Below are 27,188 nucleotides of genomic sequence, written 5' to 3' on the forward strand. Positions count from 1 at the left end.
TATTTCTTTGGTTGTGTTTTGCTTTATATGTAAAAAAAAAAACAAAAAAAACTTTGTTCCAAACATAAAATAAAGTCTTTTATTTCTTTCGTTGTATTTTGTAAATTGGTCTTGATATTTACTGACCCGCTCACAGAGTGCTTTATGAAATATTTCAGCTGCTCTGTTTGTGAAAAAATATTTCCAAGAGAAGAGATACACAGAAGATAGTCCTTACATGTGTTTCCTCTGCAGTACAGGATTTGCAAACCAAATGGAGCTCTGTGACAACCCTTGGATGTTCATGCAGCCGTGGATCACTGGTAGGTTTATCCCCAGCTCCTGCAGCCACATGTCAAAGGGTGGATCCCAAGTCCCTTATTTGCAGTCTCCTCGGTCCTCGGCCGAACCGGAAGTAGTTCCAAAGCCGCCATGTTGAGGATCGTCCCAAAGCTCTTATAGCGAACGGAGGATCGAGGAGAGAGGAGGCTGATCCGAGGAGCGATGACCGAGGAGACACGAGAGCTGACTTCATGGAAGTCTTTTCACTGACAGACACGCCCCCTTCTCGTATATCACTCACTGATTGGACGCTGCACAGGATCAGACTTCAGTCAAACTTCTCAACATGAGCAGAGTTTAATACGGGAGAAAAGACGGACATTAAAAAGACGCTAAACGGAGCGTGGGACATTTAAACAGATGATGAACATCAGTGAGTTTGTAAAGAGTCGCTCTGTGATGAGCTGTGATTAAAAAGAGTCTGACATGAAGAGGAGTCCGTTTTATATTCTCACTTATTTATCTTCTGAACATTTCATCATTTTGTAATCAATCATTTTCAGTATCCTGACACATAAATATCTGTTTATAAAATACAGAGTTGGTTAAATACAGGCTAGGTTCAGTCCAAACTGATTAATAATAATCAATAATTATAGACAATTCAAAATGAAATCTTTTAGTCAGTAGAAACTGTCCTTTTGGTTTGAAACAGACTGCAGGTTGTTCTTCAGGTAAAGACACTAAACACTGTAACTGTGTGTGTTTGATTAGAAATAATACAGTGTGTGTGTTTGATTAGAAATAATACAGTGTGTGTGTGCGTGTTTGTGTGGACATAAACAGCTGTTCGGCTGATTGACAGCTGAACGTGATCAGCTGATGTCGCGTCATGTGACGCTGTCGAGGAAACGACGTCTCATGTGTGTTAAAGCTGATTTCCTCGGTCCTCTCTCCTCGGCTTCGTTTCCTCCGTGCATCTCTGGTGGGCGGGACTAAGACGCAAGTGGAGGAGACAACTCGGAGGACACTCGGTGCAAATAAGAGAAGTGAGAAAGGCCCTATGTCTCTCGGCTGGCTTGGGAACGCCTTGGGGAAGAGCTGGAGGAGGTGTCTGGGGTGAGGGAAGTCTGGGTGTCTCTGCTTAGACTGCTGCCCCCGCGACCCGGCCCCGGATAAGCGGCAGAAAATGGATGGATGGATGGATGGAAGTTTGAAGAGTTAATGCAGCTGAGAGAAGTAAAAAGCTAACGTTATGCTACAAGCTAACTACACCGAGGTCGTCCGAGTCAGACTGCTTGAGATCCCGAGACCTTCAAAAGGGTGGGACTTAAGTGGACTTTGGTTTGAGTTGCTTTATGAAGAAGTTATTTTATCCTCAATGAATAATTCAGGTAGGCCTACAGATTTTAAGACTGACCACAAAGCAAGGACAAAACTATTTCAGCCACAGACTTCAGCACCCAACAACAACCCACTCGAGTCCAAATAACAGACATAAAACCAGGCGTGAGAAAGAAATAACGAGAGGAGGAAGATATTCTTTTCATGGTCGATACTTTGAGGGGAAAAAAAGAGGAATAAAATCAAAACACAATTTCAGGAATTAAATTAAAATGTCATGAATCTGTACTTGTATTGTATTCTCTCAAAAAGCCAGCTCTACCTCCCATTCATTTCAAACTGCAGTGATGCAGATGAAACTGTGCAAACTGTAAATAATAAAAATCCACACTCAAAGTCTTCAGCTCGGTCAGAACTACAGACGTAAAAAAGAACACGGAAGTAAAGTCCCGTGATAGCCTATGGGGGAGACACGTGGGGCACTCTGCAGTCTTATTAAACCCAAACAGAGTGACTGTTGTATTACTGATCATAAAGATAACAGCCCATGTTGAAGCACCGTGCCCACAGAGATAAATCCCCTCAGCAGACTCTGTGAGGCTCCTGACACACAGGTGGGAAAACCCGGATGCAGTCTGAGAAGAGCTTCCTGCACCAGAAACAAACACAGGTCGATAATAATGACCATCTCCTCAGTGTCAGGTCTAAAATAACACATCAGCTGGTTAAAATATTTTATTTATGACCGTGTTTTCCCGCTGAACAACACCTGATCAAAGACAGCTTTTCCTAATCTCAAAGAACAGCGCCACCCTGTGGTCAAAGGATGAGGTGCAGGGATGCTGCAGAATCCATCCGTTTTTAGTTGAATCTTTTAAAGAATCTCTGAGGCTGTAACTTTAAAACAAAAATCAGATTAAGTCTTAGTTTTACACTTCAGATACTCTCTGTATATTTTGACTGGAGGTCAGATCTGCTGAAGAGGGAGAAACGGTTACCCAGGCTGCCCGTCACCTGGGAACAGTCTGTCCTATAGATCTGAATAAAAGTGAAAACCTGTCTTCACAAACATCCAGAGAATCCTCTCAGACAGCTCGTTAGGTTTAAAAATGTGAAGAGGAGGGAGGAGGACTTTTATCAGGATGATAATTCAATTCACAATTCAATTCTCAATTCACCTCTGATTTTTTATTTTTTTTGGACTAAGTGAGAAATGCAAGTTGAGTTTCTCTTCATGCGTTTACCTCCACAGTTGCATCCAATCACTGAGTAAGACTCTTTACCTGCTGACGTAGCGATGAGAGCGTGAAGAAGCTGCTGCACACGTGATCGTGTGACCGTAAACATTTTGTAGGCTACTTTTTAAAGGATCACACAGACAGCGTTCACAATCACACAACGTCCAACTCCATTCTATGAATGACTTTTTTTCTCGGCTCAACCAATCACAGCTTCGGAAAAAAAAAAAAAAAAGTGTCAAACCAAGCAATGTGGTCCACCACACCAAAGGCGCTGTGGCTGCTTCATCTGCGGCGTTTGAAAGGGGCAGTGACGTCAGTGTGTGTATGTGCACGTGTGACCTGCAGTGTAACTTAAACTCTCCAGCAGATGAAGGTGTTAGTATATGATATCATGGTTTAACGTGAGTCAAATACCATTGATTTAAAAAATAAAATAAAAAAAAGTATTAAAAAGTAAGAACTTCAGGACACTTTGGATCGTGATTCAATAACATATTTTAATTTTCAGTGTTTTAGTATAAAAATCCCAGCGGCCTGCCGTCGGCTGGTGTCCGCTCTCGTTGGCTATAACTGTGTTTTTTTTTTTTCCCAGAGAATCAGCTAAAGTACCAAATCTATGTACACACAACATCCACATCCAGAGGGGCCAAACAAAAGCTCACATCTACCCATCGCTACCCCGTCCAAAAGAAAACATCAAACACTATCACCTCACCGCTCAGATTTAATGCTATTGATCAAAAAATTAAAATAAAATAAAAAAAGAGTCACAAAACAAGAGAAGAGGCGCCTCTACACGCGGCTCCTCCTGTGCCCGTCGTATTTTCTTACAATACTCTCTCTATAAAGTAATGCATATACATTTTCTGCTTTACAATAAATTAGTACAGGCACGTTCTCTTCTCTCCTACAGCTGACTGTAGCTCCGCTCAGGCGATGACGCAGCACGCACACACGAGAGGCTGAAAACAACCGTAAAAAAAAAAAAAAAAAAACACATTTAGTGGGAACCGTGTGGGAAGCAGATTTTTTTTTTTTTGGTTTCGGTGTGAATGATGCACTTTCGGCATTTTTAAAACTTTTTGAGAGCATCTATATAGATTTTATATAAATATGTACAAACAAAAAAAAAAAAAACCCAAAACAATGAAGTAGTCCAGTAAAACATTCAGGTAAAAAAATAAAAAGATGCAAACACACACAAAAAAAACAAAAACATAATGCCAAAGACGAGAGAACTTGAAGCTTGAGAACTCAATAACTTACAAAAACTGTAGAAAAAAAAGGAGCTGAAATCAAAGAGTTTGTTACAGTATGCATGTTTGTTTCGTTGTCTCCGTGTAGAGATAGCACCAGCAGAAAGGCCGACGTGCCGGCGACGACGTGCGTGGATCGTCACCTGCGACGGTATAAATATGTGAACAGCATGTACCAAAACAAACTGAGGATAGTGAATAAATTAGTGTCAGGCCTTGTACAGGATATTTACAGGAGCTGCTGCAGTCGCTCCGCTGCACGCTGACGGCTGTTTTCTCCGTGGCAGTGGGACTGTTGCAGCAGTCTTGCAGCACATTAAAAGGAGGTCAGAGGTCAAACTCTGACACATTCAAACAGGTTTAGACCCGAGACCTTCTCGGCCCTCACAGACCCGGGTTTTGATTTCTCTCACGACTTCTTGCACCCGCTCACCGAGTCGTTGACGTTGCATAGCTCTTTGACAAAAAAACAAGATGGCCATCACAAGCTACAGTATTTGAGACGGAGGGGGACGATGTGAGGGGAGACGTGAATCCAGTTAGCAGGAAATGGTAAACATGACAAGTGTGTGTGAGTGTGTGTTTTTTTTGTGCGTAAGAGGCAGAAACTGAGCGTCTCACAAACGGGACAAACAGGAGAGATGGATGATGGGAGGAGGAAGAGTTCAGTCCGTGAGAGCGAGGGCGCCGCTCAGCTCATGCTCGCTGCTGCGGACCCGGTTCATGTGGTCCATGGCTCGTTGGAAGGCGAGCCGCACGGCTTTTCGGATGGAGGAGCAGCGAGCCTCCTTCAGCTTCACTCTGTCCAGCGTCTGGTTGATCCCGAAGGGAGCCATCTTGGATCTAGGAAGCCATTGCCTGAAGAGAGAGGAGACGGACAACATTCAAGCACGGACTGAACGGAGTTTACACCAGGAGTCGGGTTGTGTTTTTTCACATCTGTAATCCGATGAAGACGCGGACGCTTCATTGAACAGAGCGCTTAACGACGAAAACACTAAAAGACGTCACACACTAGTGATGGCCGGATATTTGATCATGTGATCTACAAGCTGTATTCCATCAACCTGACGCCCTTTGCTCGTCCACTGGCGTACCGCAGGGATCTTTACTGGGCACACTTTTATTTTGCTTGTATGTAAATGAGCTTCCATCTGTCTGTGCTGACGACACAGCAGGAACGTTTATTAACATGCTCTCTAAATAAATCAGCGTCAGACTTCAAAGAAGAACAGCTATAATGAAGACACAGCGTTTGTTTACAGTCTGTGATGATGGAGACAGAATCATGCGAGTCGTCGATCTCCTCACCAGCTGCGCCTGCTGTCGAAGAAGTGGACGAGGAAGAGTTTCTCTGCGGACCTGAACTGCATCCGCTCTCCGGCTCTGAGGACGTCCTGCGGCGGCTGGGGAAGCTCCGCCCCGCTGGGGCGCGGACGCGTCGTCCTCCTCCTCCGCGCTCTGGGATCCATGATCTGTGGAGACGCAGAGAGAGAGAGAGAGAGAGAGGCGGAGCCTGAGTGACGGGCGGTCTGCTCGCTGTGTGACGGCGGAGAGAGGAAGCCCGCACTCAGAGACACAAACATGCAAAGGCCGAGTCGTGCCGTGACGCTCTGAGCGAAGCGGCCGACTTACACACACACACACACACACACACACACAGAGTGGTCCATCATTGGCTGGCTGGCAGCTGCTGCATGGCTGTGAGCACGAATCACGAGCTACGGCACGCACTATGGCAGAGGTAGCAGATGGTGGATGAGAAACAGAGGGCACCGACACTCACTCACCAGGGCGGGGTAGGACGGATATCCACTACATTTAGCCCAAACTAGTTTAAGAGGCTCCAGAACAAATGGAGAAGCAGCGGAGGGTTTCCACACCTCTACAGAAACAACAACAAGCAAGTTATGAAGCGTTCACTGCAACAGACAACTGAGCACGAGCAGAGAGAGAACACACACACACACACACATACAAACACACACGCACACACACACACACACACACACACACACACACACACGCACACACACACACACTGGAGGAACCAGGAAGAGCAGGAGACAAACACTGTGTGTGAGCGTCAGGACAAAAATAAAACACAGTCAGGTGTGGCGAAGAACATCTGTACAGGAGGAGAGGACCTTACAGACTTCTCTTCACTTCCACCGTGTCAATCAAAGGCTTCCTGTTTGCACCTCGTAGACAGGAAGTTGTTGTTTTTTTTTCATCATTCAGTGTGTAAGGCTGCATGCACGCTCTGCAGAGGAAAGGCGTCTCAGTCACCTGGAGAGATGTCGGCGGAGGCGGTGAACTCGCCGTTCTCGATGCAGGTCATCAGAGTGCTTTTGTCGTCCACGGTGCTCCGTCGAGCCGCCGCCGGCCGCCCTTTCCCGCTCTTGGACACGTTGGTGACAGTGCTGCGAGGAGGAGAAGGGACACGTTTAAGTAGCAGGGTGGGACGAGTCGGACGTTCTCGGAGAAGTAAAGTCGGCTTAGTTTGATACGTTAAAGAGGGAATTAAAAAAATGCTGTGCCCGTCTCACCTGGTGCTGGAGGGGACGCTTCCCCCGGAGGAGATGCTCGACTCGGAGGCACATCGCCGGCGAGGCTCCAGCAGACGAGGGGGCGGGGAGATTTCCTCCTCCTCCTCGACCACGAAGCCGTTAGCTATACCTGAAGACAAACATCAACGTTGCTTTAGTGGCTGTTGACTTTTTGCCGGCTGTTTGGTTTCAGACTCTGAGGGAGTACCTGTACCGAGGCGTTTAATGGGCGACTCCTCCTCCTCCTCCTCGCCTTCCACGCTGGAGCTACGTTTCCTCTTCTTGGGCAGGAGGAGCGTCTCCAGCCGAGGGATCACCACCGACAGGAAGGTTTTGGCGCCCAGGGGGGACGCGGGTGCAGCGGGAGCCTCCTGGGTCCTGGGCGGTTTCTGCGGGCTGGTGCTCTTGGATCTGCGGAACAGGATGTTGGTCGGTGGGTCGCCGGAGGCCTCGGTGTGAAGCTCGCCGTTTAGGAGCTGTGGTTCGAGGATGTGCCCGTTCAGGGGTTCTGAAGCGAGCACTGAGGTAGAAGTGTCTGTGTCGCCGTCCAGCTCCATGGGAACGTGGTCGGCGGCGGCTTTGAGGGGTTTGAGAGGCGGCTCCGAGATGCCACCGGGCGAAGTGTCCAGCGCAGACAGGGAGGTTAACAGTTCAAACGCTGGCGAGGGTAAAGGCTCCTCCTCCTCCTGCGGCGTGGGCGCTTCCACGGGGAGCTCTGGTAGTGGTTTCTCCTCGGGCTCTGGGGGGGCGGAGTTAGTCTCCTGAGGAGGAGGGGGAGAAGGGGGCGGTTTGGAGCGGGGCTTCTTGAGACTCATCTCGCTGCGGACCTCCATGATGGTCTTCTTCAGCAGCTTGAGCCTCTTGCTGCGGGACGGGCTGTGCTTCATGGCCGTGCTCAGGTCCAGCTTCTCCAGCAGCTCCTTCAGCTGCTCCTCCAGCGGCGTCTGCTGACGGTACGCCGGGCTCAGGACGCGGTCCACTGTGACAGAGAGACGTTTACACATTTAACACCACCGTGTGGAACCTCTAATGCTTCAACTCAAACTCTACTCCCCCATCTTTAATCCTCAACTTCAACCAGTTTGTTCTTTCTATAAAACCATGAGAAGCCTTTTTTTCTCAACAACATTTAAAGCCTTTTTATATTTGTTCATGATGAATGCAGACAGGGGTGGAACTCTGTACAAGCCTTATTTGGCTTCGTTTCCCTCCTTGCACTCCGATGTGCTAAATAAACAAATCAAACAACCATCGACAGAAAGTCTCAGACACAAACGAGCAAACTTGCTTTTTCCTTTACAGTCAAACTCTGGGTTATAAATCGTGCTGGACTAAAAGACGCAGGCTGTTTCCAAGAAAACAAAAAGAGTTGGAAACCATCTTCCTGTGTGAGCAGAAAAACTCCACAGAGTTCAGTTTCTGTGCCTCTCTGTATGTTTGCAGCTCTACTCGTGACATCACAAAAACGTGGAAGCAGCGCATCTTACCGTCCTCCCAGGAGAAGGGCGCCGGAGCCTCAAGTTTGGGGGCTTCGGGCAGGTGCAGCCCGCTGGGGAAGTCGAAGCCAATCCGGTCGACCTCCCGGCGGGCTCGGCGGAGGATCACTCCTCCGTGGTCCTGCATCCGCTGAGCCGCCTTGTAGAAGAACGTGTCCTTGGAGTTGTAGGACAAGCAGTTGGCGATGATGAGGTTGAAGTCGTCCTCGAACTCGTCGAAGCTCCCGTACTCGTGGCCGTCGATGCGTTTCCTCATGGTGGAGAAGTCCATGGGCTTCTTGATGTGGTCGTGGTAGTCGGGAACCTGCAGGAGACGCGGCGAGGAAGTAAATCTTTATTTATACAGCACTTTAAAAACAGGAACAAAGACAGAAGGCTGGTCTGCACGGGGGAGTTTTCAGGTGATCAGAGAATCGGGGACAGACCTCCTTGGCGCTGACGGGCTGAGCGTAGATGTTGTACTGGTCCTTCTCCTGCAGCTGGCTGAGCACGGCTCTCAGCAGGATGTTGAACGGCGTCAGCTGGACCTCCAGCACCGACTGCTGCTGCTTCATCTGACGGGACGAAAAAAAACACATGTGTCAGCGCGGACGCTAACAACTATCTAAATACGGCGACGCGGGGGGTCAAAAACGTTCTCTACCTCCTCCCTCTTCAGCTTCTCCCTCTTCCTGATGAGCTCCAGCAGCAGGCGAGCTCGCTCCAGGTCGTGGCGGAGGCGGTGCCACTCTTTCAGCTGCTCCTTCAGCGCCTGGTTGGTCTCCATGCGCTCCTGCAGACAAACACGTTCCGTCACGTCAGCGAGAGAGAAAGAGACGTTAAAAAAAAAAAAAAGGCTCCTTTTTGAGAAGCCGCACTGACCATCTGCTTGGTTTTGGGCGGCTGAGGCGTGGCCTGGAGCCGGCGGATCAGCGGCACGTTGTTCCTCGACTGCCTCTTCTGCACCCAGTAACTAAAGACCCGCTCGACGAAGACGCGCTTCCTCTGAACCGCCACCTGGTTCAGGATGGTGTCAAAACTGATGAGCAGAGAAACAGAAAACACATGGGTCAGTACTTCCTCGTGTTTCCTCCGGTGTTTCGAAGTGAAAGAGTTCATCTGAAAGCGTACCTTGAAACAGTAATACTGGGTCCAGCGTTAGCAGGCGTCTCAGGTTCTGGTTCTGGTTCCGGCTCCACCCTCCTGCTCTTCTTCTTCTGCCAGCTCTTGGCCCGGGATTTCCCCCTCTTGTCCGTCCTCTTGCAGGCTCCGTTTTTGGGGTGCGGCTCCTCGTAGACGTTGAGCGGCCGGCGGTCGCAGCCTTCCGGCGTGTGGCTGCAGCAGTACGACGTCTTCTTCACGGAGAAGGTGGAGGCGCCCGACGGCGTCACCTCTTTGACGGGCTCCATCTTCATGTAGAGGCCGGCCTTCTGCGCGCAGCTCACGTGGAAGGCCGTGTAACAGTTGATCTTGTCGCACTGGATGCAAGCGCCCGCCCCCTTCTCTTTGCAAAGGTAGCAGGTGAGCTTCCAGCGCGCCGGCGGGATGTTGCGGACGCCGTCGATCGGCTCGATGAAAACCGTGTCTGAGAAGCCGACCTCTGGGACCCACAGGGCGCACGCCACGTGACCCCAGCGGTCGTCGTCGGTCTTCTTCAGGGCTCCGCCTCGGTTCGGGCAGAAGACGCACTCGGCCGGTCGAGACGGGCACTGCAGGCAGTGTCTGCACAGCCACTGACCCTCGGGGATGTACGGCACGCCGTAGCACTCCTGGTGCACGGCGATGTTGCACGAGTCGCAGAAGAGGATGACGTTGCTGTCGGCGCCGTCCCCGTCCATGCAGATGCAGCAGACGGCGTCCTCGTCCACCAGCGAGTGCGGCTCGCTCTGACCCTGAGTGGCCATGTACGACTCCTTCTCGAAGCGGTCCATGAGGAACTCGAAGAGGTTGTGCGACACCTGGCTGACGCCCTCGCTCTTCCTCTTCTCGTTGATCAGCTCCAGCCAGGCGTAGTCCTCCTCGTCCATGTCGTACTCCACCTCCTCGTCCAGCTCCTCCTCCGTCCTCTCCATGTATTTGTAATACGCCGCGGGCCTCTTGGGCACCACCGGCAGATTGTACTCAACCGTTCTGACCTTGGCCTCCAGCAGGCCGCTGGCGTGGCCGTGCGTGCCGATGCCGCCGTGCGCGGCCGTGAGCGCCGCGTTCTTCTTCTGCTGGTTGTTTTTGAGGCGCACGGAGCGCACCAGGACCTGCTGGGGCTTCTCGTTGTTCTCCTTGTTGCTGTTGCACTCCATGATCTCCTGAGCCGTGGGGTCGTCGTCCCCGATGACGTCCAGCTTGTCGTAGATGCTGAGCCGGTGCACGCGGCCGTCCACCTCCAGCTCCACGATCCGCTGAGCCTCGGCGTACGTCAGCGTCTCGCGGTTGGGCGAAGGCTTGATGGGAGAAGAATCTCTCTTCAGCACCGCCGGGCGGTGATGTCGACCCTTTTTCTTCATTTCGACAGACTCTAAAAAAAAAACCAAAGAAGGAAAACGGTGTCAGTGATGTAACACAGCAGCAACCTGCTGCGATGATTTACAGCCTGCTGCCTCACGTGTGTTCCACGAGCACGTCAGAATAACACGTCTCTTGGTTCTGCAGCTCCACCTCATCCATGCTTAGAGAAAGAAAACTCACACATAAAACACAGGCATGTGTGTAACTTCATGCACTCAGTGCAGGCGCAGCAGAAACTAAGAAGCCGAGCGGAGCACTAATGCAGATGGAGTCACATGTTACAGCTAAGTCTCGGTTGGCCCCACAAATACCTGCCAACATATTTGTGATGATGATGAAGATGATGATGATGTTAAAGACTGAGGACTGATACCAAAACCATGCTCAACACTCGACCTGGAGAATCTAAACTCCACATCAGATGTACTTCAAAACTGAATATCTAATCAAGTTGCTCCTAATACCAGAACTCGTGGTCCGTGTATTTAACTCTCGTCCATAATGAAGTCATATTTATAAGCCCTTTGTTGCACACTAACCACAACTACAGAGAGTCATCACGGTGTTTCCTCTCCTCTAAGTAATGACACACTGGTTGATGGTTCTGTTTGGATGTTTAGCTGTCTGTATTGTGTCTCCTCCTCCACGTGTATGCTGGGCTGTAGAGCTACACAGACGGCTGATGAAAACAATAACCACGGTTCATGTCGGTCAACACGTGCAAGGTGACTATTCAATACATAACATCTCTAGAAACGAAAAGGAAACCAGCCTGATTGTTCATGTTCATAATCATCATGGTTATTGAACAGAGCTTCATTTAAAATGAATGGATTCTGTCTCTCCTCTGTTGTGAGGGAAACAGGGAAGTTAATAGAATTACAGATGCGTCCTCACAGGAACAGATGGGACATGAAGATCAGCTGAGAGCTTTAGAGGAGGAAGCCCCCGACTCTGTGTGTGTGTGTGTGTGTGTGTGTGTGTGTGTGTGCTGCTCACTTTATCAAGTGTTTTCACTACACCAGGTTTGCATGCATCTATGAGACAACAACACCAACAAAACAGACGTGTCCTCTGCGCTACTTTAGGGAAATGTCTCATTTTGAATCATCAAAAACTGAAGTCCAAAGTCCTACTCACTATCAAAACGTTTCCATGCCGATGTACACGTGGGAGTAAAAACGTGTGCAGGAGTTTGCTCGTCATTTTCTGTGGACTCTCTCCTGCAAGTCCGTCTCATGCAATGGATCAGCGCTGCACAATCAATCAGACCTGTGTTCAAATATGAGCTTTTCCCTCAAGAAAGGCATCGCAAAATTCTGAATTCAAATCGCAATCATAAATAGAAAAAATGATGTAGACGTTGGAATTATTTGTCAGTCAGTATGTGCATGACGTGTCTGCACACGGGTGTCATGGTCATGTTGATGGGCTCATATGAGACTGAAGCAAACTGTCAGCTACCCTCACATTCAACAATGTCAGAAAACAAGTATTGTTGGCTTCAGGAGAAATGTTTTAATTGCACATGCACAGGTTTCATTTGTGTCATATAAGAGGGCTTCTAAATCTTGTTTCAGGTTTATTATATACATGTTTATAGTAACTAATGTCTTGTGTCCTACTACTGGATGAGGGGATGTTTCCCCTCAGGATCGATAAAGTACCGATCCATCCATCTAGTTTGGTGTAAAACATGAAGAACTGAATTATAGATGTTGTGCATGCTTGAATATTTGTTTACTTAGCACACAGTTCATTTTACTAATCATATCTTAAATAAAGTAAGAACACATGGTACTATTTTCTAAAGACATTCAAGTCTTTTATTTACATAAAGAGGAGTAGTGTTATTATTATTATTATCAGGTTTTGATTTGTGTTCTTGCAGGTAGATAAAGACATCACAATGTCAGCTCTGTTTATTAAAAATAACTGTGTCGAAAATTAAAGTGTTGAAGATTGTAAAATGTTGACAGTATTAAATGTTAGACAGTCCAGGTTGAGGGGGGGGGACTGGATGAATGAAACTAAAGAGCCGAGAGCAGCGCACCTACACGCCGCCGAGGGCGAGCCCACTGTCGGCTCTGTGAGTCCGCCTGGAGCCGCTGAGAGCTGGATGGTCGTTGTTGAGTGTCCTCGGCTTCCAGCTTCTCCATTACTGTACTCAAATGGATTCTTCTAGCTGAGGAGGCTAACGTTAGCTTCACTACACTGTCAGGAGTGTGATCTGTGTTATGATCAATTGTTTCTCCTTGTAGAAAGAAAAAAAGCTAAACGCCAGTTAAGTGTCTGAACTAACCCCGTCGATGCCCCCTCCTTCTCCGGGCGTCGGTTGAACACATTAGGACACTCCGTCCACAAACCGGAGCTAATGCTAAAGCCAGCTAGCATTACACTGAAGGGGGGAGGAAACATGGCTACTAGCAGCACAACAAGAAACGCTTTAGACCTGGAAACATGGCTTTCCCTCACGGTGGCTGGGGTCGTTTTAAGGTGTGAAGCCTCTCCAGACTCACAGGGCGTCATATTAAGAAGGTTAAGGCCGAGTGAGGTTGATCTTACCTCGGTTATTTTCACGAATTCAGCGTATAAATCCAGCAGCAATGGCGGCGCGGCCTGCGGAGCGAAGCGGCAGTTAAATCCACATCCAGTCCGCTCATCCAACCGCGGCGGCGGCTCGCGCTGAACCGAGTCAAACTTGTTGGTGACTGACAGGTATCCAGGGCGACGGAACCGATGTCGGTTTGTTGTACGATGTTCAAGAGAAAACAAAAACACGGGGTCGATCTTCCTGTTTTTTTTAAAGCGGTTAGAAGTGGCAGGGCTTCTCTTCCCCCAACAACAATGCGGTTGTGTGAGTCTTTGCGTCGTGACGTCAACGCGTAAAAAAAAAAGGAAACCAGGAAGTGGAGATGCTTTTTTTTGGTTGGGTTCTGGGCTGTGGTAAAAATATATTTTGAAAAACTTTCCCAATTAATTAGAAAACTGACGCATTACATACCCTTGTATATTTCATTCAATATTATAATCCTTTTTTTTAAAATTATCTATCATCTCCTTTCTTCAGTTCAGACCTCATTAATTGCACTTTTAATACACCTTCATTTAATTTCTATATTTTTTAAACATGTTGATTGCTGTTTCTCTTGACAATCCTGTACAAAATGTGAAATGTTAATTTTGCAATATTTTGCATGTGTTTTCTGTATTTGTAATCTTATAGGAAATGTTTAATAAAGTTTTTTTTAGGGTTCTGTGCCGTGGTTTCTTAGTGTAAACATAAAACCGGTTCATATCTCAATATTGTTGACAGTGTAAACATAGCTAACAGAGGAGGATGAACACGGGTGTTACAGCAGGACATGAACAGAGAGTTAATATTCTAAAAAGTGTTAACTTTTTTATTATTATTAATGGACTTGAAAAAAAAAAAAAATGTGCTCAACTCCTGAAAAGCTGGCGAGTGAAGCCCAATAAATCCAAAACAAGAAACACAATGGAGGGACTGCACCTCACAGATGCTGAGACGCAGCAGATGCCCATCTTCAGTCAGCAATGACACTAGAGGGCAGCACACCAGGAGATTTGATGTTAGTTACATTCATGCAAGTAAACCACAATGTCATTGTTTTTCTTTCCAAGACATGACCTTTAATTTTCAAATATAAAATGTGAACAATTCTTTATTCAGAGTCTTGAAGGCTCTGTAATCAAACGCTCCCCATTAAACCAGACGAAACAATAAAAACATACCACCATGATCAATTAAAAAAAAAAATGGAGGTCCTCTGAAGGTGAAGAAAGACAGGATGAAGGAGGAAACGGGTGACACACGTTTCCAGTCTTTGTACTAAGCTGAGCTAAAAACTGCTCGGTTTTTGAGCTGGATCCACATCCACCCTCTCATTGGTCAGATATCTGTGTGGCGAGGAGCAGTCAGAGGGATCAGGTGGACTCAGTTTGTTGCTGTGTCTCATCTTGGCTCTGATTGGGAGTGTCCTCTCTGGAAAGCAGGTTGTTTTTGCGGAGGTGGCAGGCCTGTTGGTAGGGGGGCTGTATGGGCGGCTGGGTGGGTGGCGTGTACTGATAATGTTTACCCTCTTCCAGCTAAGGAAAGAAAACACAGAAGCTTACCACAACTATGAGATTGTCCAGAAATAATAATTAAAAAAAAACACACTTCAACATGTTTTTTTTAACTCTAAAGTGTTTACATTACGATAAGAATAATGCTGTTTGTCTCAGTAACGAGCAGAACGGATGGCCAGGCTCACCTGTAGAGGGTAGGTTCTGTCTGAGTCGAAGGCGCTGAGGTCTCCACACGCCAGGAAGGGAACGATGACACGGTTTGGACCCTCTAACTGGTTAAAATCCACATCTGAAGAAGAGAGTCCAGACTGAGATGAAAGACTGAAACTGTTTTTGTTATACTATTTGTTTATAACGTTTACCTTTGAGTCACATTTATCTGTAACTTCCCAGTAAAAGTGAAACGGGCTCATGTGATGCGGTTACCGTAGCAATGGTCGAGCAGAGGGTTGGACATGTTGGGGACGTAACCTTCAGGAGGAGCGTAATTCTGACACACAACGAAGGCCTCTGCAAACAGACAGACGGAGAAACTGGATGAGAGTTCAGGAAAATGTTGACAGTATAGATAAAAACTGTGAAGAAAAAAAAACAAAAACATTAGATACACATGGTTATGATGCATTTGACTTTTCTACGCTCATCTGCACATATGCTCACAGTGAAGTCGTGCATTTATTTTGACTTGGAGGACTGATGGTTGAGTGTTGCTCATGACTCACCGATGCTCGAGTTCCGGCTGCTGCGAGGCTTGGCGCAGGTCACACCACTGAAGAAGATCTTCAGCTGAGAGTAGAGCAGAGTCACGTCTTTTCCTCTGAAGATCTGAGACACACAGGGCAAGATGAGGTTACAAAAAATGTGATGTCATGAAGGGAAAATCTCCAAACCGACTGTTTGAGAGTTGACTTTTATATGTAAAGCACTTTTACTTGCATTTGTTGTACAGAAGATCTAATACAAACACAGAGACTCTTATTAGAATCGTTTTTAGCTACAGCATGTTCACACAGATTTTTATAATCCACGTGGATTCAGATGAGTAACAGTTTGACTCACTTTAGCCACAAACGTTCCTCCAGGTTTCAGGACGTGCGTCGTGATGTTCAGAGCCTGAGAGAGACAAACAAACAGCCGTCATCATGACATCACAGAGAGACAGGTGAATTAGCAAACACCTCTTTACTCACAGCCAATAGGAGCTGAGCCTGGATGTACTCATCCACGTCGTGTAGACCGGTTACTATGGAGACAGAACAGGATGTTACACCTTCAGATTGTCTCGACGTGGGATACGGGGAAGGTTAAAAGTCAAGATGGGACAGACAGAAAACGAGCGCCTCACCATCTGGAGCTCCGTCACACACAACCAGGTCGGCCGGCTGACCCTCGAAGTGACGGATGATCTCCTGAGCTGTCGACACCTGAGAGGAGGAAAAAGAAGGTGTGTCAGATTTCAGTTATTTAAAAAGGCAGCAACATTGTAGCCAGCCTGTTCAGACTGCGTTTCATGCCGTGATATTCACACCCCGTCACGTTTTATCTTCTGTCTGAATTTCAAGTACTGTAGGTATAATCGTAGTTTACTGACGCTGAAATTAAGTATTTTCTGACAATTTTCCTTAAAAAACAACACAAAAAAAGTTTCCCTGCTCCTGTCTGATTAAGATCTGAGTACCGTGTGTATTCATCTTGTCCTCACCTTGGTGATGTCTCCCTGAATCTGAGTGACTCCTGGCAGAGGAGCCATGGCCTGTAGGTCCACCGCCACAATCTTCACCTCCTCCCCTCCCTCGCCCTTTTCCTCCCGTCCTCTGAGAGGACAAAAACAAAAAAACAATTCATGACACAAAGCGTGGAACTGTAACAACAGGAGCTTCAATCCAAAGAGAAAGGTTTAGAAGAAATGTACCTGAGTTTCCGACTGAGGACCTGACTCCAGCTGCCAGGTGCTGCACATAGATCCACCGCTCTGTTCACGCCTTACAGAACAAGTAGACACATCTGACATTTAATCAGAGGCAGTAAATTAACCCATGAATGACCAGTGTGTATGAACAATGTCTGGTCTCAGGTGTCTCCTTTCTCAATCTCACCTGAGAACAGGTTGAACTCTTCGTCCAGCTGCAGCAGCTTGAAGGCGCTCCGGGCCCTCCAGCCCTCCTCTTTGGCCAGACGATAGTAAATGTCCCGTTTGTCTTTGGAGGAGCGACCCATCCTGACCTCTGGAGGAAAACACACAGACACAGTAACAGTGACATATGGTCAAAAATACACACCAAATACACCATAAGACAATCCAACTAATGTCAACACATAATGTTCAAAATGGATGTTTGGCTTATTTTATGTGAGCCGAATTAAAGAGGGCCTCGTCATGAATCTTATCATGTATTTGTTGATAATTTGATGAACTCTGCTGACATGCTGCAGACTGATTAATACAACTTGAATTATTTTTAAATTGAGTTCGGCGTAGAAAGAATAACAAACGCGTCATTTCATGGCTGCCTGAGCTTTTTATTCAATGTTAGGTCAGTAAATATCTCTTGGTTGAATATAAAGATTTGTAGTCTTAAAGATTAGACTTTAAAAACATCATTTTGTCACATTTAAGAAGGCTTTACGAACCATTAAAACGCCGCTATACGTACCGTAAGCGTGCAGCTCCGGTGACGATGGAAGGACCACTGCCCTGTCAACAGCTGTCCGCGCGGTGCCTGATCAAAATGAAGTTTCCAAACCAACTTAAATATTTTAAAAATTACAATAATCCTTCACGGAGATTGTCGTTGTATATATAAATGTATTTCACACAAAAATGAAGGACGCTAATATGCTATAAAGTTGGAAATACCAAATGGGATGCGATACAACAAGACGGCCACGCGGTGTCGCTGCTAACACACAAAACGTCCCTCATTAGACTTCAAACATCCTCAAGGAGAAATGTGGAAAAAATATCACTGATGCCAGTTAATATTAAATGATGTAGAGTCATATAATATAAACTTTAATAAACAGACAAGAAATGTGTGGGAGCAACAGATTGGTGTGATGTGCAAACGTATATTTGAAGGATTACTAATGCATTACCTTATTTTTTAACTTGTTCTCAAGTTTTAAGTCTAACGAATGTTTCTTAAAGGTATGAGCAGATTATGTGAAGTTATTTTTTTTTCATTCACGGTGAGGGATTTCATGTTCGTGTTTCATTGCTCAGTTTGCTCGATGCGTTAGATAAAAAAACAGAAATAAATTTCACAAGAAACCAACTTTCTACAAAAGTTTTAATTTCAAATTTCTCCATGAAAAACAAAATACTTTTTGTTCTGTGTGAATTATTTACATCAAAGCATTGAACGAACAAACTGATCTAAAACCTGAACGAAGCTCGTAATCATGAGGAAATGAAAACCACTAAAGACATGTCCAATAAATAACCACATAGGGGGACGTCTCTTAACCAAATAAATACGGGATATATAAAATAAACATAAAATACACATATTGTTCATATTACAAGAAAATAGTTTTTGCATTGAATGTGCGTTTTAAACATAGAGGCGGACAGCTGCAGGGACCCTTATTCTCCGAACCAAAGTAGTGAGACACATTGAAACTTAAGACCGGCCGCGCAACCCGCAGTGATTTCGTTTATTTAAAACTGACCGGACTCAAGGAGGACGTGGTCTCAGTCCAAAACATTTCAAACGCATACAGCCGCCTTTTAAGAGAGGGAACAGAAAGAACGATGAAGAACGCTCTACGGTCTGCTGTGACGGGGTCACCGACGGATGCCTTTTCTGAGTTTTACATCAGGAGGCTCCGCCCCTGTTTAAGATCAGAAACGTTAAACATTTTTAAAAAGTCAGAACAAAAACCTTGAGATTCCACGGAGTGAAAAGTAAACATCTTTTGGTATCCAAGCAGAGAGTCAGGTCTGGGGTCCTGAAGCAGACTCCTCAGGTGTGTGTGTGTGTTTAAGAGTGTAGATTGTGTGTTTTCAAGTATCCCACTTCTTCTTCAAGCAGGTGAGGGTCTCTTCACGTACATGTCGGTTCATCTTTTTGGCAGTTGTTCAAGTAAGCTGAAATAAAAGTTAAAAGTTGCTGCTTGTTTGTCTTTACAGTTCAGTCTGCTGTCGCCCAACATGAGGTAAAAAAAGAATCGTTTTCATCTTTTATTTTGAAAAACCAGAGCACCATGTTTCTCTCTCCTCGGGGTGAACGACATGTTTCCAAAGTAATGCCTGAACTGATTTACACGCGTCCCTGTTTAACGAGGCCAGATGTCGACTCTGACAGAGAAACAGTGGAACATGAACACCCTGAGGTGAGCTTCACGGCGGTGCTCGTTGATGTTTATTGTGATGAAACAAAACAAAAAAAAAACTGAAAAACGACCCAGCGGTGGGTGCCTAACCCTTTCTTTTTTAATGTTGTCATGGTATTAAACAGCCATCTGTGTTGTTTCTAGTTTTACCAGAGTGTAAGTCTAAAAGTCTGGTAGGTAGCCCTGACAGGAGGCGCGTCGCCATGACAACGCTTCACCCGCAAGATGTTTTTGTGTTAAGGCACTGTGAGGCAGAACACGGCTGATGAGGCTCTATAAGAGCTACTCGCTCCGATCACATCTCGAGACGACCAGCGTGCCCAAGAAAAACTCCACCAGAGGAGGAGCTGTCAATCAAGCTCAAGCCCCGCCCTCTGGACGCCCCCATTTGACCAATCAGATGCTCTGCTGGCCGGAAGAAGACGAGGAGGGGTCGGCTGTGATGGAGTGGAGCGTGATGCTGTCCGTCTTCTGTCCAGCGCCGCCCGTCACCCACGGGTGAGCGAGGATCTGCTCCACTGTCGGCCTGTCAGACGGCGCCTGGCTGAGACACCAGCCAATCAGCTGCTGGCATTCTGCGACGCAAACACAGCGAGAGATGATGAACAAACACGAGACTGAAGAAAAACTCCATTTAATGTCTTTTAACTCGTCTCCGTTCTCACCCGAGGAGACTTTTTCTCTGAAGCAGACGCGTCCTCTCAGGATCTCGTCGTCCTGCTCGAACGGGATGTCCCCGCACACCATGTCGTACAGCAGGACGCCGAGCGACCACACGGTGGCTGAGCGACCGTGGTACCTGCGAAACCGGATCCACTCTGGAGGACTATAAACCCGCGTACCTGCAGGGAGCAGAGAGGGGACGAAAACATTCAGGAAAAAAAGAAGAAACAAATAGCTGGGACTGTAAGACGATTATAAGACATCAGACTCACCATCAAACTCGGTGTAGGCGCTCTCTTTGAGGAGCGCTCCCGAGCCGAAGTCGATGAGTTTGACATGTCCCGTCCTCAGGTCCACCAGCAGGTTCTCGTCTTTGATGTCGCGGTGGACGACGCCGCAGCTGTAGCAGTGACGCACGGCCTCCAGCACCTGCAGGAAGAAGTGACGCGCCTCCGCCTCGCCCAGGGCGCCGCGCTCCGTGATGTAATCGAACAGGTCCTGCCCCTGCTCGAGGCGCTCCATCACCAGCAGCCAGCCGTCCGTCCGCTCCCACCAGTCCAACAGACGCACCACGCCGCCAAACGCCCCGCCCACCTTCTTCAACAGCACGATCTCCAGGGGGACGACCACGCCACACTGAAGACACACGTGTCCATTTTCAATCCATGAAATTAAACTTTTTAATCAAATTTTGAGACACTGCAGAAAACGTTCAAATTCAAATCACCCGCTCTGATAAAATACTGTCAAAGTTAAAAAACATTGAGTTGTGTGGATGTAAATAGTTCAGTATGAATCTCACCAGAGAGCCCCACTCAGTCACTCGCTCCCTGCACACGTGCTTCACCGCCACCTGCAAGAAGACAAAACAACCAAAGACTTAATACATGATAAATAAACTATATCAAAATCAGCACAAGAAGACTTGTCTGCTGCTCTGGCCTCTGAAGGTTTTTCTTTGTTGACAAATTAAGAGGATTTCACCAACAGTTTTTGGCACCCGCACTGGAAATTTAATTTATTTTGAAAATCCCGTCTTTCTCCCCACGTGTCAAAAACAAAAGCAGGATTTCTTCCCGACACAATAAAAGAGGCGTTTAAAGCTCCACTGACTATGGCTCTTTGTGAAAACAAAGACCACATGCCAGACGGCACGAGGTGCGTCAAGCTGGCCAGCTGACACAAATGAAACAGGAAGTAGAGAGAAACGACGCTGCCTTCCAAATAAAAGCACAGAGACAAAATAAACCGGTGCTCAGCTAGCTGTGCATTAAAATGCAAAACATTGAGATTTAGACAAGAGACAACAAAGTTTTAGTGTTTAACAGCTGTTACTCAGTTTCTGTGTCTTGTTTGCTGTTCTTTCAAGTTCGATACGATACGAGTGTGTGCATCTTGTTACTACTGAATCTGAATCCAAACAGCTTTTATTTTTCCTTCACCACTTTAATAACGTCTATTAATCTGAGGGTAGGTGAAAGGTTGCTTAAGCTTTTCTCTCTGTATTGACAGTGTGTGAAAGAATAGCCTTCATCAGAAAGGGAATTTAATGAACACTTAATAGATTTGTTTACATGCAGTCATTTTGTCACTAATGGTCAACAAAATCTTGAGCATGACAGCGATGATAAACTAATATTAAAAAAGTATTGAAATAGAAAGTGAAGTAAAGAAAGGAAACGCTGCTTGATTGGGGCCACAAAATATCTAATTATTAAAGACATTAGAGCTATTGAATTGTTTCAACAAATGGACCACACAGTAAAATAATTAAAATTCATGATTAGAATTTAAATTATATTCCAGAAGACAATGCTCAAAGCCACACTGTTTGTGCAAATTACAACATTCATTTCTTCTACAAGTATTAATTAATGGATCATTGTAGTTTATTTAATAACGTCATTTAAAAATAAAATAAATAAATCTACTGCTTGTAACAATAAAAGGAACAATGACAATATTGATTTAAAGCGGCTCTTATTTTGGAGTATTGACAGGAAGTGCGAGCTTCCAGTGTGTAACTTGACGCTCAGAGCCGCCATGTGGCGCCGGGAGACACCGGGACCAAAACAAAGCATCATCACCCCGCTCTTACCGGCAGCCCGTCGGCGAGGCGGACACCCGAGTACACGGTGCCGAATCCTCCGCTGCCGAGCACCGGACCCAGCCGGTACAGCTTCTCAAAGGGCGGCTTCTCCGTTTTCACTGAACAAATAAAAAATAAAGAGTTAAAAGTTAAATCTGCATCATTGCGCCAAAATGTCAAACCCCTCAATAAATCAAAAACCCAACGATGTGCTTTCGATTAACTTGATTGTCTTTATTTATATGATGAATACAAACATTTAAGAATTAAAAACTAACATCAAACAGCGAGTAAACCCGGGCACAGGGCCGGCTGTCCTCGGATGACCCCCGTTGTTCTTCTTGTTTGAGCCGTTTAAAAATGGTGGACGCACAAAAGCTCTTAACGGCTGACCAAAAACCAAAATAAAAACACAGTACCAACATGTAGCTTTTAATTAACAAAGTCAAACATTTACACATTAAATACTGCGTTCAAAGTGGTCAAACGTCGTGTTATTTTAAAAAAAAAGGTAATGCAGTAAAAGATTTAAAATTTATTAATTTAAATAATTTATTTAAATATAGTCAGCGGTCTTCGCCTCTCCTGTTTGAAATAAAATTATTTAGAAGCCATTGTCTGGGTTATGTTGACCTTATTGAGGTTAGAGATTGGTTTAAAAGAGAGAGAGAAAAAATAACGTTTAAATAAATCACTAGTTTCCGCCAAGAGGTGTTACGCTGTATTTTGCGACCCTTGTGATCGTGTGACCTAGCTTTTTTTGGCACTGCGTCCCTCGTGGAGTTACGTGAGGACACCAAATAATCCAGTCACAGAAAATGGTAAGACACTACCTTCGTGTTGTCGTCGTTTTTTTCTTACCTTGCTGGAGATGAAGCTTGGCCGGTAGCTCCATGCTGGATGAAATGTGAGACAACGAGGAGTCCAGCTTGGAGAGCAGCATGCTGCTGCTGGTGATTCCTCCCAAAAAATATATTCAGCACACCGGGAATAAAAATTAAGAAAATCCAAAATGGCAACACTAGTCCGTTTAGCTGTTCTTACGGGTGAAAAAAGACGCAAGCACGGTAAAAATCCATCGGTAGTACGCCGGTAATTCACTCTGGAGAAGAGTCAAATCCCTGCAGCGTATAAAGAAGCGCGCCACTCTCTGCCTCCTCCTGCTGCTGCCAATATTTACAAACACTACATAGATCCTTCCGCCCACGCGGATCATCAAGTAATACCTCAACAGCACCACCTCACACCTACACTGACTCGCTTAGATTAATGTTGTGTCCATTTTCATCGGTCTACTGGGGTTTTTATTTCAAAGTGATCGCGTGGAAGCGAAACGAAGGAGAAAACAAAGCGGACTACTTTAACGTAGTAACGTAACGTAGACGGCGCAAGGATACAGAGAGCGCGCGACAGAGCCGCGGCTCCCGAGAGCAACGAGACGAATAAATAAGCTGTTTTTAAATCAATAAATTATTTATTCGTCTCTCTTTCGTTATTTCTCATAACTCAAAAAGAATACTATTTATAGGTGCTGCTTTTAAATACAATATTTATTGTCTACATCCCTCGTCTCTCAAATATCTCTCGTGGTTTTTCTGTTTAATACAAGTCTTTTTAGTGAAAAACAAAACAAACAAACTACAGCATATGCAAATATTATAATCAGTTAAACAGCATTAATCGATTAATTGTTCTCTTTAGGTTTGTCCCTTTGTATCATCATCATTTTCCTTCTAACCTCAATGTACAATGTAGTCATGTGCTTTAAACGCATAATCATTTTTATTTGGTTAATATATAAAGCATGAAGGTTTTTATATCAATTAAAACATTGTGTTAGAAAAATCAAAGTTCAAACATAATCAGCATTGTTTTGTATCTTGTGCCTCCAAAGTTTGAATCCTTATTATGAAATGTCACAACATCTTAAAAACTAAACAAAAAAAACCCGAATATTTTTTCCTGCATCTTGGAAAGCGATTTCCTTTTGCTCTTTCTGTGGATGTCAAAATAAAATATTAGATTACAGTCAACCTCTAAAGTGTCAGTCTACATAGTAATCTCTTCACAGATTGGTCTGTTTATAAATCACTGTATACTGCTGTTATCATTGATGTTCACTTTTATTATATTCCTCCTTGTGCATTACATTTTCTGTTTTTGTTTTATTAATAGCACCTGCTAATCTGTGCAATGGGTGTAAATAGTAGGTTTTTTTGTTTGTTTTTTAAATTAGCTGCATGGGTTGTGTATGTAAGTCCAATGCAAACTGGATTTTAAATCCTTTGCTTTTTGTTTACTCAGTGGGAAATGACTTGACAGACATTTAAGTTGCAACAGAGCAGTAAAGAAGGAAGTAGACCCTCACATCACGTGAGGGTTTGACTCTGATAACCTGATTAACGTCATCCACACACACACACACACACGCTCATCCATCCCTTTAGTTAAAGCTCCACCTCCTGGCTTCAGTCCCAGATCGACGCTGGAGGTTGTTGAGGGCGTCGGCCTCCGAGCCGTGTCCCAGTCTGACCTCGGCCTCCCTCTTTATTCTGGCTTGGATTTAACGTCGCTGCCTGCTGCTGGCGTCCCGCTCAGTTGCCCTTTGGTGCCTGGCTCTGCCTGCCGTTTCCCTCCATCATCATCATCATCAGAGGAAACAGAGGCTGCTGAAGGAAACAGAAACGCCTCTTGAGGATGAACACTGGAGCTCACATAGCGACAGCAGCACAGACAGACTGAGTGATTGGTCTAATTTACTTGAATTATTAAAAACATCATACATATTAATGTTTTTCTCCTTCATTCGACTCTGTCATATTATGTCCTCTGTCATTTGAATTCTACAGAGATGTAACCTTGATATCTGTTAGTAAATGCGTGTGCACGAAATGAAACTGCTGTGTGGTGATTTTAGTTCATCTGTTTGTTGACACCCCCTCCTCCTCTTCCTCCTCTTCCTCCTCCTCCTCCACAACTCACAGATAAAGTCTCCTGCTTCCCAAGGTGCATGTGTGAACAAGCAACTCAGCAAGATTTCAAAGGCAACCACTTGAAATTATGGGGGAACGTTGAGGAGTCATTATGCTGAAATGGTATTTTTGTTGTGCTTTAAGAAAGAGGCTGGAAAAGGAACATGAAACTTTGTCATGACTTGAATAAAATGTGTTTACGAACCACATATTTTCCTGGAAGTTCCTGAGCTCGTCTTCAGCGGGGTCACCTCGTACTACTACCATCAGATGTCTCCAAACATCCGGGCAAAGTTTTGCATTATGGTCAAAATTATAAAAAGACCCCAAGTTGTGCGAAACCATTGTTTTCATTTGTATTTATTAAAAGAAAGATGGGTAGAAAAGAAAAGCTGGAGTGTAAAGAAGCTGTTGACGATCCAGAAGAGAAATGAGCTCATTCCTTCAGTGCGAGTTTGTCTGGCAGCTGCAGCATGAACGTCCACACAGATCCACTTCTGGGGAAGCCCTTCATCTGCCGCCTTGGTTTCCAGGTTTTCCCGTCGACTACGTACTCCAGAGTCGTGCTCCTGTTGAGCGTGAACACCGAGTCGCCTCTCACCACGGCTGTGAACAGAGAGCCTTTGCTGTTGGCGAAGTGTCCGGGCAGAGTCGACCACTGACCCGAGCTCAGGCTGTAACAGTCCATCAGACATCTCAGGAAGTCGTCGGACGGCCCGTTTCTCATCACGTACAGGTTGTCTCTGTGGCCGACCATGCAGTGACCGTAGCTCTGTTTTCTGATCAGCGTGGTCACAAGCCGCCACTCGTCTCTCCTGGAGACGTACTCGTAGATCTCTGTTGTCTCCATCGGCTTCCATAAACACACAAACATCCTGCTCATGGCTTTGGTGCACGCTGCTCCCGCTGCTGGTCGAGGTAAGTGTGCCGCAAACGCCCACCTTCCGGTCTTTACATCGTAGGTCTCCACGGAGGACATCACTGTCCGCTCGCATTCTCCTCCGATGGCGTAAAGACGACCGTCTGCGCCCACGAGGCTCAGATTATATCGGAGCTGTGCCGGGCTTGAGAACCCGCTCCAGATGTTTTCTTTGACATCGTAGCAGAAACACGCGTCCACGACTTGGTTGTGAAGTCTGTGAACTCCTCCGACGATGTAGAGCTTGTTGTCGAGAACAGTCACTCCCGCCATGGAGGTGCTGGCCTGAAGCGGAAGATCCGTTAACACCTTCCAGCTGTTTCCTGTTTCGTCCAGGTAGCAGACCGTCCTGGAGGCAGCGTGGACCGTTTCATCCCCACCGCAGGTCACATGGGCCCCGACAGCCACGAAGACACTCGGGGAAAGAGATTCCACGTAGGAGATGAGCTCGGACGATAGGGATTTCTTAACCTCCGCCTCCAGGTCGCTGTACATGTTCCTGATAAAGAGCGCAGCGGCGTGATAAAGATCCATGAGTCCAAAGGTCGCAGCAGTGTGAAACATCAGCAAGCAGTTTTCGGAGTCGATGAGGTTGATGAGATGCTTGGCTAGCGATGACACCTGCAAGAAAGCGGCACACTCAATGGCTTCGACAATGTCGTCGCCATCCAGGGCGGGCTTCTCACCTCGTAGCACCGCCATGGCGAGAAAGAAACCCCGAGCACGCAGAGACTTGAGGTGGATTTCTTCCTGCTCGCACTCCTTCATCCCCGAGCGATACAGAGCTCGGAAGTAGTCGCAACTCTGAACAAGCAACATCTTTTCCTCGGAGAAGCGAGCGTCTCCGACCACGATGGTTAGTTTGGCCGAGATGAGACCCGAGGCACGACATGGCAGATATTTTCCGGCACTGTCACAGCTGCTGCCCTCCTCTGCGTCTCTGCTGTTCGCTGACATTATACTCTTCTCTGGCAGTGTCAAATATCCTCCATTAAAAAAAAAAACAATCACACGACACGTTTCATGAAAGTTTGCAGAGCGGAGCTGGAGAGGCTTGACTCAGAGCGAAGCAGCTTCACTCTCCGGGGAGGCACAGTTGTTCCACAGCTTTCAAAATAGACACAGCTAAAGATAGAGCAGAACAAATGACCTCTGTGACATTCATGTTGGTGACAGGAAGTGAATAATGGTGGTGCTATGTGCTGCTGCTACTAGAAAGGGAGATGTGGTTGTTTTAAACTAAGACCCTTTTTTTGTTTTCCTTTGGATCCTCAATAAACGGGTGCAAAAGTTTTGAGTGAGAAGTGCGAGTCCCGCCGGCTGTGTTGTTGTTGTTGGAGCTGTGTTTACGTCATGTTGACATGGCCGACTCCTCCTCAGGTATATTAAAGCTGATTTAGTCAAGAAAAGAAGAATGACATAGCCGACTCACCGCACAGAAAGAGTTTTTGTTAATGGAGTCTTGTGGCTTTAAAGAGCTCTGGGTTACC

General features: G+C 46.1%; 4 protein-coding genes across 5 annotated transcripts; all 4 read right to left on the reverse strand.

Annotated features, from left to right (window-relative positions):
• Positions 1–3,323: 3,323 nt before the first annotated feature.
• LOC306824999 (bromodomain-containing protein 1-like) lies at positions 3,324–13,525 on the reverse strand. Of its 2 annotated transcripts, XM_079345468.1 has the most exons (12): positions 13,194–13,525; positions 9,258–10,638; positions 9,009–9,165; positions 8,791–8,919; positions 8,573–8,701; positions 8,139–8,451; positions 6,860–7,630; positions 6,652–6,781; positions 6,392–6,525; positions 5,893–5,987; positions 5,414–5,577; positions 3,324–4,960 (listed from the first exon to the last, which is right to left on the reverse strand). In XM_079345468.1, the coding sequence occupies exons 2-12, from the start codon at positions 10,625–10,627 to the stop codon at positions 4,768–4,770; spliced, it is 3,585 nt and encodes a 1,194-aa protein (XP_079201594.1). In that variant the 5' UTR covers positions 10,628–10,638; positions 13,194–13,525; the 3' UTR covers positions 3,324–4,767. The 2 variants fall into 2 exon arrangements, with proteins under 2 accessions (XP_079201594.1, XP_079201593.1); XM_079345467.1 differs by lacking the exon at positions 5,893–5,987 and having other exon boundaries at positions 4,820–4,960; positions 13,194–13,524.
• A 179-nt stretch (positions 13,526–13,704) lies between these two features.
• ftsj1 (FtsJ RNA 2'-O-methyltransferase 1) lies at positions 13,705–17,474 on the reverse strand. Its single transcript, XM_079345469.1, has 11 exons — positions 17,375–17,474; positions 16,817–16,945; positions 16,633–16,702; positions 16,423–16,534; positions 16,066–16,144; positions 15,911–15,963; positions 15,780–15,833; positions 15,443–15,545; positions 15,147–15,230; positions 14,906–15,009; positions 13,705–14,738 (listed from the first exon to the last, which is right to left on the reverse strand). Exons 2-11 carry the CDS (start codon positions 16,935–16,937, stop codon positions 14,577–14,579), a joined length of 942 nt encoding a protein of 313 aa, XP_079201595.1. The 5' UTR covers positions 16,938–16,945; positions 17,375–17,474; the 3' UTR covers positions 13,705–14,576.
• A 518-nt stretch (positions 17,475–17,992) lies between these two features.
• On the reverse strand, positions 17,993–23,055 carry LOC306824843 (serine/threonine-protein kinase pim-3-like). Its single transcript, XM_079345219.1, has 6 exons — positions 22,669–23,055; positions 21,817–21,926; positions 20,521–20,571; positions 19,991–20,354; positions 19,721–19,897; positions 17,993–19,630 (listed from the first exon to the last, which is right to left on the reverse strand). The coding sequence occupies exons 1-6, from the start codon at positions 22,748–22,750 to the stop codon at positions 19,452–19,454; spliced, it is 963 nt and encodes a 320-aa protein (XP_079201345.1). The 5' UTR covers positions 22,751–23,055; the 3' UTR covers positions 17,993–19,451.
• Positions 23,056–23,516: 461 nt separating this feature from the next.
• Positions 23,517–26,973, reverse strand: kbtbd13b (kelch repeat and BTB domain containing 13b). The gene is made up of 2 exons (XM_079345218.1): positions 24,985–26,973; positions 23,517–24,476 (listed from the first exon to the last, which is right to left on the reverse strand). Exon 1 carries the CDS (start codon positions 26,653–26,655, stop codon positions 25,216–25,218), a length of 1,440 nt encoding a protein of 479 aa, XP_079201344.1. The 5' UTR covers positions 26,656–26,973; the 3' UTR covers positions 23,517–24,476; positions 24,985–25,215.
• Between the last annotated feature and the right edge of the window lie 215 nt (positions 26,974–27,188).

Source organism: Symphodus melops (assembly GCF_947650265.1).
Source record: "Symphodus melops genome assembly, chromosome: 6".
Classification (NCBI taxonomy): domain Eukaryota; kingdom Metazoa; phylum Chordata; class Actinopteri; order Labriformes; family Labridae; genus Symphodus; species Symphodus melops.